We start from the raw sequence: 12,546 nt of genomic DNA, 5'->3' as shown, positions 1-12,546 counted from the left end.
ACTTGTCATGAGAGATCGTGTGGTGTTCTATCATTTGATTATTATTTCCATCTGGAAGCTGGCCTATATGTGTGTCTCTTTTATCAGAACATATAATTTTGCTCCCCTCAAATCCTGCTAATCCATCTTCATTTTGGTGAATAGAGGAGCAGAGCTGTCAACTGATCACCACCTGATGGTGAGGTGGATCACATGGCAGGTGAGGCTGCTGGTTAGACTTTTCTAAACCTAAACGTGTAGCTAGGATGAACTGGTGGAGGCCCCTGTCGGCGATGTCGTCAACTCCTAATCATGGAAGACCTTCTCATGCATCACGAGGGAGGTTTGGGACGTGGAGTCAGAGTGGGCCATGTTCAAAGCCTCCATAGCAGAGATGACTGCAACCCAGAACGTTGGCAATGCTGGTCACAGCGATGACCTGTTAACACGACGGTGGACACTAGCCGTGAAGGAAGCCGTCAGGCTGAAAAAGGAGGCCTGTTGTGCTTGGTTGGCCGAGGGTTCTCTTGAAGTAGCAGACCAGTACCAGGAAGCCAGAAGAGCTGCCTTTGGTGACTTTAGGGAGACTATGGAGAAAGACTTTTGGTGGGCCTTAGAGAAGTTCTGACAAACCGCTCAGCAGCGCACAAAGGGAAAGCAGGGTTTAGCCTAGTCTGTGTTCAGCATGCTCTAATGGCCGTTGCTACAGGTAATCCGGTCATCCCTGTATAACCAAAGTGACAGCTGTGTCCGTGTTCTTGACACAACGTCAAGCATGTTTTCAGTGACTCCGCCAAGGCTCTCCCTTCTCACTGATTCTGTTTGTGATATTCATGGACAAGATTCCAAGGTGCAGCTGAGGTGTGGAGAGTGTCCAGTTTTGGAACCTTTGAAGTGCAAGTTGCTCTTTGTAGATGACGTTTTCCTGTTGGCTTCTTCACACCGTGATGTCCGCCATGCATTGGGGTGGTTTGCAGCTGAGTGTGAATTGATCAGTAAGAGGGTCACCACCTACAAGTCTGAGGCTATGGTTCCCTGCTGGGAACGGATTGCTCTCTCTGGGAGTTCTGCCCCATGCAAGGGAGTTCAAGTATTTTGGGATCCTTTTCACAAGTGAGGGTAAATTCAAGCAGGAGATGGAGGGACGGATTGGTGCAGCCAGACCAGGACCAGGTCTGCTGGTCCACTGGTCTGTATGCATTATGAAAGTTTGTACATTCAAAACTATCTTGTGCATTTTTCACTAACTATTGATTTTACCCTAGTCTACTTATTGTTGCGAATATTGTACAAGTGCTGGCTGGTGAGCAATTTAAGTGCCTCACTACCTTAAGCTGTGCTCTGGCTGCTGTCCAGACTTACAGTCTATCTTGTTTGCTCTCTCTAATAAATGTTCAACTACATCTGCTCATGTTTATAACTTTTTCTACAATGTGTACAAATGATATTCCCTGGTCCTATTGACTTGGCAAGGTCACTCTAAGCAGTGATTGACTTTTAAAGCACATTTTATTTCTTTTAGAAAGACATTTGGTAAAGTTTGGCAATTCTGTTGCTTATTTCTCATTAATATCAGCTTTAGTAGACCATTGTGTTTGCAAGGTTTATTTCACATCATGCAACAGGTTACTGCATCTCGGGGTTTGATACTGATCAGCAGCTGTAAAAGCTGTCCAAGCTATGGGTCTGCTAACCTGCCATTTATTTTCAGATGAATCTTAAAATTATAAACTGAGAATAATGAACTATTTATTTACTTTCTAGCAATACTGAGCCAAAGTTCAGTGACATTGAAACTTGGACACTTTCTTGGCAGCAGACCTCGGTCGTTTGGTGACTTTGCTCACTGGCCTGAAAAGGCTCTTTTTTTTCTTGCCTTAATTGATCCTCTCAGATGAGGCTTGTGTACAAGCAACTTCCAACAATTAAATGGTTGCATTTAGGCAGGCTAGATGTGGTAAAAAATTAAGGTCAGGGTCTGTCATTCTTTCTGTCTTGAGAGGTTAAGCACAGGGCAAGAAAGTCATACAGAGGGAGTCACTCATTACGTCTCTGTTTCTGACTGTCTTGGACTGTGTGTGTTGGTGTGTTTTAGAGGGCAGACCACAGGTACCCCAAACTGGACTTCACCCAGGAGGAGCTTCAGAAGCGTTTCAACCATCAGCTCATCATGGAACAGGCCTGCACCATCACCATTGACTCTGTGGAGACTGCCAGGCCAGTTACCACAAACATGGCCAAAATGGTAAACAAACCCACCTGTTGCTTCTCGTCTTGCTTGTCGTTCTCTCAATACACTAGACTGCAAGAAATGTCTATTTATAGATCTGAGATGCTGAAAATCCTGAAATTCTTTCAAAAACAGAGTGTTGTTAAAAGCAGTTTTAAATAATCGGTGGTTTGGTGTTCACTGTTCCTGTATCTTCAAAAGTGTTGCTGCTGATGCTGTTTATCCACTAACGTAACATCAACATTGACATTTAAAATACTTTTACTATCTAAGGGTACACATTGTCTCCTAAGAGTAAAGTTTCTCTTTTTCTTTGATACTTTGAAAAGATATGCATTTAGGCCTAACAGGTTAAAGAAAGAAACATCATATTCCCCTGGTGTGCCTTCTTTCCAACTCTGGCATTTACAGTCCAGCCTGGCTCAGCTGCCTCTGCAGATGGGCTACGTGGGAAGCGAGCAGGCTGAGAGTCCCTGGTGGTCGGGAAGCATTTACAGACAGACAGGGCAGAATAATAATGTATTGTAATAGAGGCCTCTAGAGAGAACGCAGAGTCACCTCTCCATCCACAATCCAGACTGTGTCTCTGCTTCAGTCAGACGGGGTAAAACTCCTCAACTGTGAAGAGTGAACATTAACACAGTCATGCACAGAACATACAGATAACCACTTTACCTCCACAGTCACATTTATGCATTCATTATTCGGGTAGGCGTTTGTTATCAGTCATGACAATCAAAAAGCACAGATAAAGATGTTATTATAGTGCACCAAAGAAGTAATGTACTGCAGTAAGTAATGCTGAAGCAATTGCTTGTTCTGAGTGCGTGCCTAAAGTTTTCTCCTACATTAACAAAGTATTACATCAACATATGTACCACAGTGTGAGAGCACAGAAGAATATTGGTTTAGATGGCTGGCTAATTTAAAATGAAATGGGAAGATAATCAATATAGCTAAAATATGCTGAGGTCTATTCCCTCTGGCTGCCATGAAAAACAGGATTTTGCCGAGTGAAGTTTATTGAGAACAAAAAATATAGTCTGTGTGAAATGATAAATTACTTTTATCATAGATAGAACTCTTTATTATAGCTTAAAGTAACAGGGCTGCACCCGTACCCAATGCTAATGTAAGCAGAGTAGAAAGAAAAGTCTGTCTTTGGCCACAATGTCTGGTGGATCACACTGTTAGTAAAGCAATGATAAAAGACCCAAAAAGAAATTTCCCTTTTAGTTGTTAAAGAAGTAGGCTGACAGTTTTGACTTTTTAACTTTCTTGTCAAGAGTTGGATTAGATGGTCAATACCATTCTCATGTTTAAATATGAGTATAATCTCTTTGGATTAGAAAGATAACATTTCAGTTATCTTTAGGTGGGTTGGTAGAAAGATTTCTTTTTAGCTTTCGACCAAGCCAGGCTTGCTGTTTCCTTTAGGTTTTCAGTCTTTGTGCTAAGCTAAGCTAACTGCCTGCTGGCTCTGGCTTCATGGTAATGAATGATATTGATCTTAAAGAAAGCAAATATTGAGCCTGCAGTATTTCCCAAAATGTCAAACTGTTCCATTAACTTCAGTCTACTACAAATGATGATTTATCATTGATAAATTGTGCACAGCCCAGCTACAAACCTTTCTAATGGGCCAAGACTCTGCGAAAAGTGGAACAGGGCTTTCCTCCCCATTGTAGTCTTGAGAGCATAAGTCTGTGGCCCAGTTGTGTGGCTCTCAGAAGGATTGTCTGTTTTCTCCCCGTCGTCTGCTGGTATCTAGGCCAAACAAGCCTAACCATCAAATGGAATGCACGCTCATGCTGCACAATATGCTCTGTCCATTGAGAGGTGACCCCATGTACCGCCTCACATTTTATAATGACTTTCTATCTGGCTCATGCAACATGTGATAAGCAACGACTGCTGCTGGATTGTTGTTATTTGACACATTCTTCCAGGGTTCTCCTACTGGCAATCAGTGTCATGAGATGGATGACCTCCAGTTATGTTGTCCTTTCAGAGAGAGCTGCTGGCGGATCAGCGGGCACAGTGGCAGAAGATCCTCCTCCAGGCCCTGAGGGAGAGCAAGATGATCCTGGCTAACACCAGCACCAAGGACTACAGGCTTAACCTTTATCCCTACCTCTGTCTGATGGAGGATCGCGAGTATGTTGACATCATGATACAGGTAATACAAACCACCCAACCCAGCCAGCCACTCAAGCAAATGTCAGGAGTCTCGGATGTAACAAAGACTTGCCATGTTTGTGCCAAAGAGATTTGATTGACGACAGCTTCACTTTACTACAAAAGAAACGACATATAAGATGCGCAGTGATGTCACTGTTACGCTCCTTTTGTTTTCTCGACACCTCTGTTGTGTAATACGACCCAACCAAACTGGGAAACCACAAAACACAAATCAAATGGGTGACAGCGACAACAGCTGCAAAAGCATCAGGCTTTATCTTTGGCAGCAAAGGAGAACATGCTTTGATCAGATACCTTTGCTTCCAAAATACACAAGTACACAGGATATGAAGTTAATTCTGAAAAGACCATTTCTACTTTTATGTCCCCTCTGACTGAAGGAATGCTTTTCATTAAACTGCATCAGATCTGCCAAATGTCTTCTTTTTGTTACAGAATTTTCATACACACTTTCTTCTGTTTGGCTTTCTGAAATGTGTCCTACTCTTGTCCAGAGTGTTGCCAACCTGCCTCCCAGTGGAGAGTCCCTGAAGATTATAGCCAGAGATCTGGGCAACAGGGTGTACACCATGTACTCTGTGCGGCAGAAGCAACAAAATCAGATGGTGGAAAAGTTGTGCAACATTTACAGTGCCTACACAGACCTGCTGGCCAAAGATACAAAGGTAGACAAATCATCATGCTCCAAATGTGTACTTTGTATGTATAATCTTTTTACAAACAAGAATGTATCTCCTTTTAATTTAGCTGAACAAGATATGCTTCCATTTCTTGTGCATTCACTATGTTACAACACAGTAGAAATGTGTCACACAAAACGTCAAAGGCAAACTAGCTTCTTGATTTGAGAGTATGTCATGACATAATCAGAAAGTTTCAATTATTTATATATATTTTGTCAGTCCCTAAGAATACTCATATTTCTTGATGCCATAATGAGTAAGAAAACATGATTTTTATCATTGCAGCTATAAAAGCAGTAGAGATGCTGTGCGCACTGTGCTGCACAGTAGGCAGTGCATAGCAGTGATGCGCAGGTCTGGGTTTGCACTGAACCGGTCCTTTGTGAGAGCCAATCTGCATCACCTGACCTGCAAAAATATGCATCAATGAATCCCCCCCCCCCCCCCCAACTTGACTAGCACGAACACAATGCACCATCGACGTAACAAAAGCTGTTTCTTCCTCTTTGGAATTAATGATGGGTAGATGAACCCTCAACACTAATGATGATAAAGCTGCTTGAGCACATGTGTGCTTGTGTTTGAAATTGTGACACAGGGAGGGAAAGAGAAAGTGGACGGTGGACTAGCAGTGTTTCTGTAACTAACTTGGATTGCTGCTTTTGCCCACTGCATACTATGCTACTGCATAGCCTGCAAAGGTTATTATGCTGTTATGAAGTTGCATATTGTAGTGAACTGAAAATTGAATTTAAAGTAATTTGTAATGCACTGTTAATTTTGTGCTTTGTGTTAGAGGTTTGAAGTCACAACAGCAATGTATTGTATTTAATTGAACAGTAACGTTTGCGAATCATCACACCTCCCCTGTACTATAATGTTGTTAGATTGAGGTCCAAGCAGTCGTAGAAAAATTATGGCCCTAAATGAATGAAGCCAAATGCATAAATTAACAAAAATGGGAGACAAATGGTTAATGATTAGCATCGGTGGATGCTAAAATCTGACACATCTTTTAATACTTTAATGAATAATGTGCTACCTTGTTCAGTAGCTCATTGACATGCTCTTCATTATTTTTTAGTAAAATAAATGACAGTGTTTCCTTAATGGGATTTTACAGCCAGTATCACTGACTCAGTGTTCCACCAGTGTTTTGATGGTCCTGGTACACTGGGGAAAGAAACGCCAATGTCATCAAGACTATAATGAGCAAGAGCTCATTATACTGCAGTAGCAAGTTATGCTACAAGTTAGTTAAGGTGTTTGTTTCATGCAACTTATTTTACATGCAGCCTTTGTAGTTAAGATGATGCTATTACTCTGTTCTTTGTTGTTGTTATGAGATAAAACATTAATACAACGTCTTACATACTTGTCTAAGTTCTTGCTTTACACATTTACATTTTCATGTCTCTACTTTGAAGGCTAAACAACATAAATGTCAGACTAAACTGCCTCTCACTTCAAGTCAAAGAAGTGATGAGTGATATTTTGGAATGTGCATGACATTAATGTGACATTAATGTAATCATTGGTAAATGAAAACAACCCACCTCCATTCTTCTCGCTCTAGGAGTATGACGTCCTCCCCAGAGAGCAGTGGTGTAAGCTTGAAGCAGAGCAGAGTTCGGGACCCACACTGCAGGGAGGAGAGACCCACTGGCCATACATAGTAGCCCTGGAGCTGGGCATTTACATGGTGGATTTGATGGTCAAGAACCTCAAAATTAACAGCGACATCCTGAACCCAGCTTTCGACAGGAAGCTCATCCCTATCCTTTACCACATGTACACCTTCCGCAGCACACGGCAGGTACAGTAAAAGTGCTCACTTGGTCTATTCCAAGTGTCCAAGGAGTTGGCTACCATGGAGTTGGTAGTGATTATGCTTAGGCTGTCTTGCCAAATAGACAGGGCTTTGGTAACAGGATTCCTGAGCATTAGAAAAAGATCCTTTCAACTGAGATTTATGCGGAAAAATGGTCAAGGATCATACATAAAAGGATCTCTTGAAAGCTAAAATTGAGAAAAAATGTTTCAAAAGGAATGAAAATAAAAACACAGTGTGCAGTTCATTGTGAGAACCCTCCATCGCTCAAATGAAATTATCAGATACGTCGTGACTTTTTGAAAACTACTAAATTAAAAGATTACCAGGTGCAGTTTAGGTAGTTGTAGAGGTGACATTTTCATTAATAAGCAAAGAACCACAGTGGAGCACAAACAAAGGAAATAGCTAAAAACCCTTGACCTTCACTGTGAACAGAAAGACTGTCTGTCAGTCTAGTCTAGTACCTTGTAATAGACATTTGTGCACCCGCCTATCCAGTGTGAAGCTCCAAAGAGTGTGAATTATAAAACCATTTCCCTCTTGTGTGAATCGGCAGCAGGAACAGTTGAGTAAGATGAATAGGTTCCAGGCTAATCCCTTTTTTAGTGTCCCCTTAATTGGCTCGCTGATTTACTGCCGTGGGACCCTGCAGGAGGGTGAGTTGACCATGTCAGGGCAGAGAGGCAGAAAGAGAGAGGGAGGCAATTGTAGACTTTTTGGACTTGATGCCCTTTGACACTGTTGCAGAATTTCTTCTGGTTTGTATTTTAAATCTCTCTACTTTCTTTTTTTTTTCTTATTCTTCCCCTTCCATTTCTTTCCCTTGTTGGACGGTAGCCCATCAGGGGAGCATCCTAATGATTTTACAGCACAGCATGACAGTCTGATTCATGCAAGCAATGCTGAGGTGTTTTATTTTTCTGTCAGCTTACTGTATTTTTTTTCTGATGATGGTCTTTAAGTCCCACATTCTGTAAGTGGGTGTTAGAACGAGGACACAGTAACTCCAAACATCTCCCCTAGTCGGCAACCCTGACTCCTCTCTAGGGTTTTACATAATTAAAGAAATGTTCCTATCATAGTCTTTTGTGGATGTCAGTGATCTGATATTTACTAGTTGTATGAATGGAGGGGTGATACCAGTGGCAACTTGTGTTTAGCCAGGTCATTTGTGTCAAGTACATTTTTTGTCTTGTCAGTTTTGATTTAAACAGCGTTTAAATCAGATGTTCAAATATGCTACTCATATGGTATCTGGCTGGTATTTATTCATCAAAACTCATTCAGGAATGTCCACAGTCTTCACACCAGTCATGATTAAGCTTAACCTGTTTTTGAAATAAGCTAAGCAGGCATCTTTAATTTTAGTGTAATTGAAATATTTGTCTCTGTTTATAAGAGCAAATTTTCTGTGTCTGTATATTTCTGCTTCTAATTGGATTTCCTCCGATGTTTCACTCTCCAGGTTGGCTTCATCAAGACCCACCCCATCCTGACGCAGATGCAGCAGGAAGCGATGGAGACCAAGTTGACCTTTGACTCCTATGTGATGCCCATGATGTGCCCTCCTATCCCCTGGACTTCTGTCAAGTCTGGAGCCTACCTGCTGACACCTACCAAGCTGATGCGCACAGTGGAAGGGGCTACACAACACGAGGTGCTGTTGGAGAAGTGCCAGAACGTCCACCCTGTCTTGGACTCTCTCAACCAGCTTGGCAACTGTGCCTGGAGGATCAACAAGCCCTTGTTGGATATAATTATCTCCATCTTCAATGATCGGGGTAGTGACAAGCTAGACATCCCTCCTCCTCTATCAGAGGCCCCCAAAATACCCCACTTCAACTCCCATGATCCCATGTATACTGCGTCTGAGAAAGCCCATATGAAGAAGGAGGTGATTAATGCTAAAAAGAAATGCGGTGAGATGCACAGCTTAAGAATGGATGCTTTATATAAACTTTCCATTGCCAACCACATGCGGGATGAGATCTTCTGGTTCCCACACAACATGGACTTCCGGGGACGTACCTACCCCTGTCCTCCATACTTTAATCACCTAGGAAGCGATGTCACACGGGCCGTCCTCGTGTTTGCAGAGGGGAAGCCCCTCGGCCCGAAGGGTCTAGACTGGCTAAAGATCCACTTAGTCAATCTGACAGGTTTGAAGAAGAGGAGCCCATTACAGGGACGGCTGGAGTACGCCAACACCATCATGGAGGACATATTGGACTCTGCTGACAATCCTCTCAATGTCAGTTTGTCTTTACTGCTCTTTCCTATTCACTGATAGCCTGGTCCAACCATGCATTCATAGTTAAACATGCCATTTCTTGTTAGAAATTCTTAGCTGAGGTATGCACCATTACATTTTTCAGAAATGCAAAAACTGCTGCCATTTTCACTTTCTGAAATATGCAGATTACAGTATAAAAGCACTCTCTCTTACTGGGAGGATGGTGTTTTTATTTTAATCAGCGACAAAATCCGAAGGGGATATGAATACCCATCAAAACAATAGTGAAATTGCTTGCGCTGTATTATTTATGTATGCAGGATAGTATGACATGAGCTTGTGTTTGTCTTTCTCAGGGTAAGAAGTGGTGGATGAATGCAGATGAGCCCTGGCAGGCTCTGGCCTGCTGCATGGAGATAGCCAATGCAGTGAGATCTCCCGATCCAACACAGTACATCTCTCATTTTCCAGTTCACCAGGTATCATAAAACACTTGAAAGAACTATTTACAGAGTAGCAAGTTGAATTCCATGTTAGATCAATGTGTTCTTCAAGAAGACACACGAATGCAAACCAAAAGGTCTTCACTTCTTCACTCAGGTGAAACAGAGATGGAAAAATATAAGACTATTAGAACAGATTATCCATGAAATTTACTCATCTGACAACACCTTAGGCCAATCATAGTTCTAATTTATAGCCTCTTAAAAAAGGTGTGCCATTCAGTCATGTTTTATACTGCTGTTTCAGAGAGCACATCAAAGTTAACAGGGCAAGACATCCCCTGCAACCTGGGGACATTTTATGTTATCTGCCATAAACCTGCAGCCCTAATCTTACCGACCAGACTGCAGCTTCAGCTATCCTGTACCAACATCTGGCATTCAAGCTCCGACCTTCTCTTATAGAAACCAAAGCAACAGATAAATCCTCTAGAATAGTGTCAGTACTGGGTGTATACTTACTGTGCTATGTAGCCCACTAACTGTGCAGCCTTATGTCAGAAAAAAGGTGATTTACAGGTTTAAGTATAATCTGTGGCGTTTATGTCTTTAGAGTAAAGCAATGCTGCCTGCTCCTCAGGCCTTTTGTTAAAAGCCTTTCATAGGGTAGCTTTTATTTGGCACTTGACAAAATGTCTCTCATTTATGCTACTCTTAGGATTACACGTTCTGTGTAATTTCTTTTGAATGATTAATGTCCATTGTACCAAACAAATTATTGAAAATTGTCCTGGCAAAAGAGTAATTCTAGTAATTCAAGTAATTCAAGTGGTAATCATGTTCTTGGCTCCAGGTTTTACGCATGTTTTAAAAGAATAAGACAAAAGAAAAATGCATAGGGAAAAAAATGTAGTGTAATCGATATGGCTGCAAGTATTTAGCAGTTGTTTTGAAAGTGCAACTTTGAACTTCAACCTGCTCCAGGGCTATAGATGAAAATTAGCCTTTTGGCTGAATCTGTCACATTTACATCAAATTGATGTTAATTAATATGTACTAGCCCTGATGAATAACAAATAATTAAATAGATAAAGGAAAGAATCTAAATAGCCAAAAGGAGTCGATTTATGTCAGAGACTTTTAATTTCAGTTACAGAACTTCATTGCCACTTAAGCACACGGAAGACCAGCTGATCTTCTACACAACACAGATGCCACAGCTGTGGCTTAAACATAAGGGTCGTATAGGTGTAGTAGAGAGACATTCAGATCAGAGACCCCATTTTGATGAAAATGAAATGAAAAAGACAAATTCTACAGTTGCTTGGAACGTGGCCAAATTCACTGCATTATTCATTTTAACGTTTGTTTCATTTTGCCTTGTGAACTGTATACAGCTGTCTCATTTAAACTGCTCTGTCTGGTGGACAGCTGAAGGCATTTTTATTTCCAGTGACTCTAGTGAACTTCCAACAAAAATCCGAAATAAGATTGACCAGTTACTTTTGTTTCAGTGTGAATGACGAATAATTTATCATCAGTTAATTGTATACACCTTTCCTCTGTCTGATGCTTTGAATGATGTAGTTAATTGAAGATGCTCACAGATGGTTTGATAGCCCACCACTAAATGTAACATTCACTCTGTGGCTTTGGGCAGTGGGACGTGGCAATATGTTTTTAGGAACCAACGGCCTCAACCAAATCTTTCTCTCTATGTACTGAGCCGACGCTCATGTGTTTCATATTGCCATTCCTCCCTTGTGTCTGTTTTTGCTTTCTTCTCTTCAGTTTCTTGGTTGTTCTTTCACTTCCACGTTCTGTAAATCACCTGCTCTTTGTCTTGTTCACCCCTTCTCCCTGTGCTGCCCTCTACCATTCTGTGCTGATCCCTGTAATTCTCTCTCTGTTCTTTCCTCCTGCACATTACTGCTTTAATCTTTCCTCTCCGTCTCTCCACCTCTCCTCCAGGACGGCTCCTGTAATGGTCTCCAACACTACGCCGCTCTTGGCAGAGATGTTATTGGTGCCACATCAGTCAACCTCATGCCCTGTGACACGCCCCAGGATGTGTACAGCGGAGTAGCACAGCAGGTCAGCACCAGTGGGCTGTTTTTGGTTTGCATTGTTTTGTTCCCTTCTTTGTATGGCACAGAAATGGAGCTGCACAGCATAACTGAGTTGTAGTTGATTTCAGTTTCAAGGCACGTTGCAGTTGCTCAGCTGTTAATATTCAGATGACTCACTATATCCCATAGTGCGTGACAGACCAGGCATTGAGCATATATTTCAGGTTTCTCACTTTAGGTCGTGCATTCACAAGTGCTTAGTTTCTCATGCCTTGCATCAAAGTGCTGGGAGAATAAAACTCTTCTCGTATCCAAAGGCTCAAAGGGCATGTGTGCATACAATGCCATCAAAGGAGTCAGCTTGCTGTGAAGCTGCACATTTTTAAGCGGAAACAATTTGAAGCTAATTGTAGTGCACTGACATTTCAGTACAGGAGGACTCTGAGTGGGTGAGGAAACAAGTCTGTCCCAGCCTGAAACCTTCCAAGGGCGCGGTGACTGGCAACTGCAAAGTACAGTGGGGCAAAAAAGTATTTAGTCAGCCACCAATTGTGCAAGTTCTCCCACTTAAAAAGATGAGAGAGGCCTGTAATTTTCATCATAGGTATACCTCAACTATGAGAGACAAAATGAGAAAAAAAAAAATCCAGAAAATCACATTGTCTGATTTTTAAAGAACTTATTTGCAAATTATGGTGGAAAATAAGTATTTGGTCAATAACAAAAGTTCATCTCAATACTTTGTTATATACCCTTTGTTGGCAATGACAGAGGTCAAACGTTTTCTGTAAGTCTTCACAAGGTTTTCACACACTGTTGCTGGTATTTTGGCCCATTCCTCCATGCAGATCTCCTCTAGAGCAGTGATGTTTT

General features: G+C 41.7%; 1 protein-coding gene across 1 annotated transcript in view; it reads left to right on the top strand.

The window, feature by feature from the left end:
* Nucleotides 1–12,546, top strand: part of polrmt (polymerase (RNA) mitochondrial (DNA directed)) — a 50,578-nt gene that overhangs the window by 10,398 nt on the left and 27,634 nt on the right. Inside the window, exons 6-12 of the mRNA XM_070831827.1 lie at nucleotides 2,075–2,224; nucleotides 4,221–4,388; nucleotides 4,906–5,076; nucleotides 6,671–6,910; nucleotides 8,394–9,179; nucleotides 9,518–9,640; nucleotides 11,576–11,698. Coding sequence (XP_070687928.1) covers nucleotides 2,075–2,224; nucleotides 4,221–4,388; nucleotides 4,906–5,076; nucleotides 6,671–6,910; nucleotides 8,394–9,179; nucleotides 9,518–9,640; nucleotides 11,576–11,698 — 1,761 coding nt within the window. The remainder of the gene's footprint in view (nucleotides 1–2,074; nucleotides 2,225–4,220; nucleotides 4,389–4,905; nucleotides 5,077–6,670; nucleotides 6,911–8,393; nucleotides 9,180–9,517; nucleotides 9,641–11,575; nucleotides 11,699–12,546) is intronic.

Source organism: Pempheris klunzingeri, chromosome 6, assembly GCF_042242105.1.
Source record: "Pempheris klunzingeri isolate RE-2024b chromosome 6, fPemKlu1.hap1, whole genome shotgun sequence".
In the NCBI taxonomy this organism is placed as follows: Eukaryota; Metazoa; Chordata; class Actinopteri; order Acropomatiformes; family Pempheridae; genus Pempheris; species Pempheris klunzingeri.
Note: the sequence above shows the minus strand (reverse complement) of the source record. Positions and strands in the feature narration are given on the sequence as shown.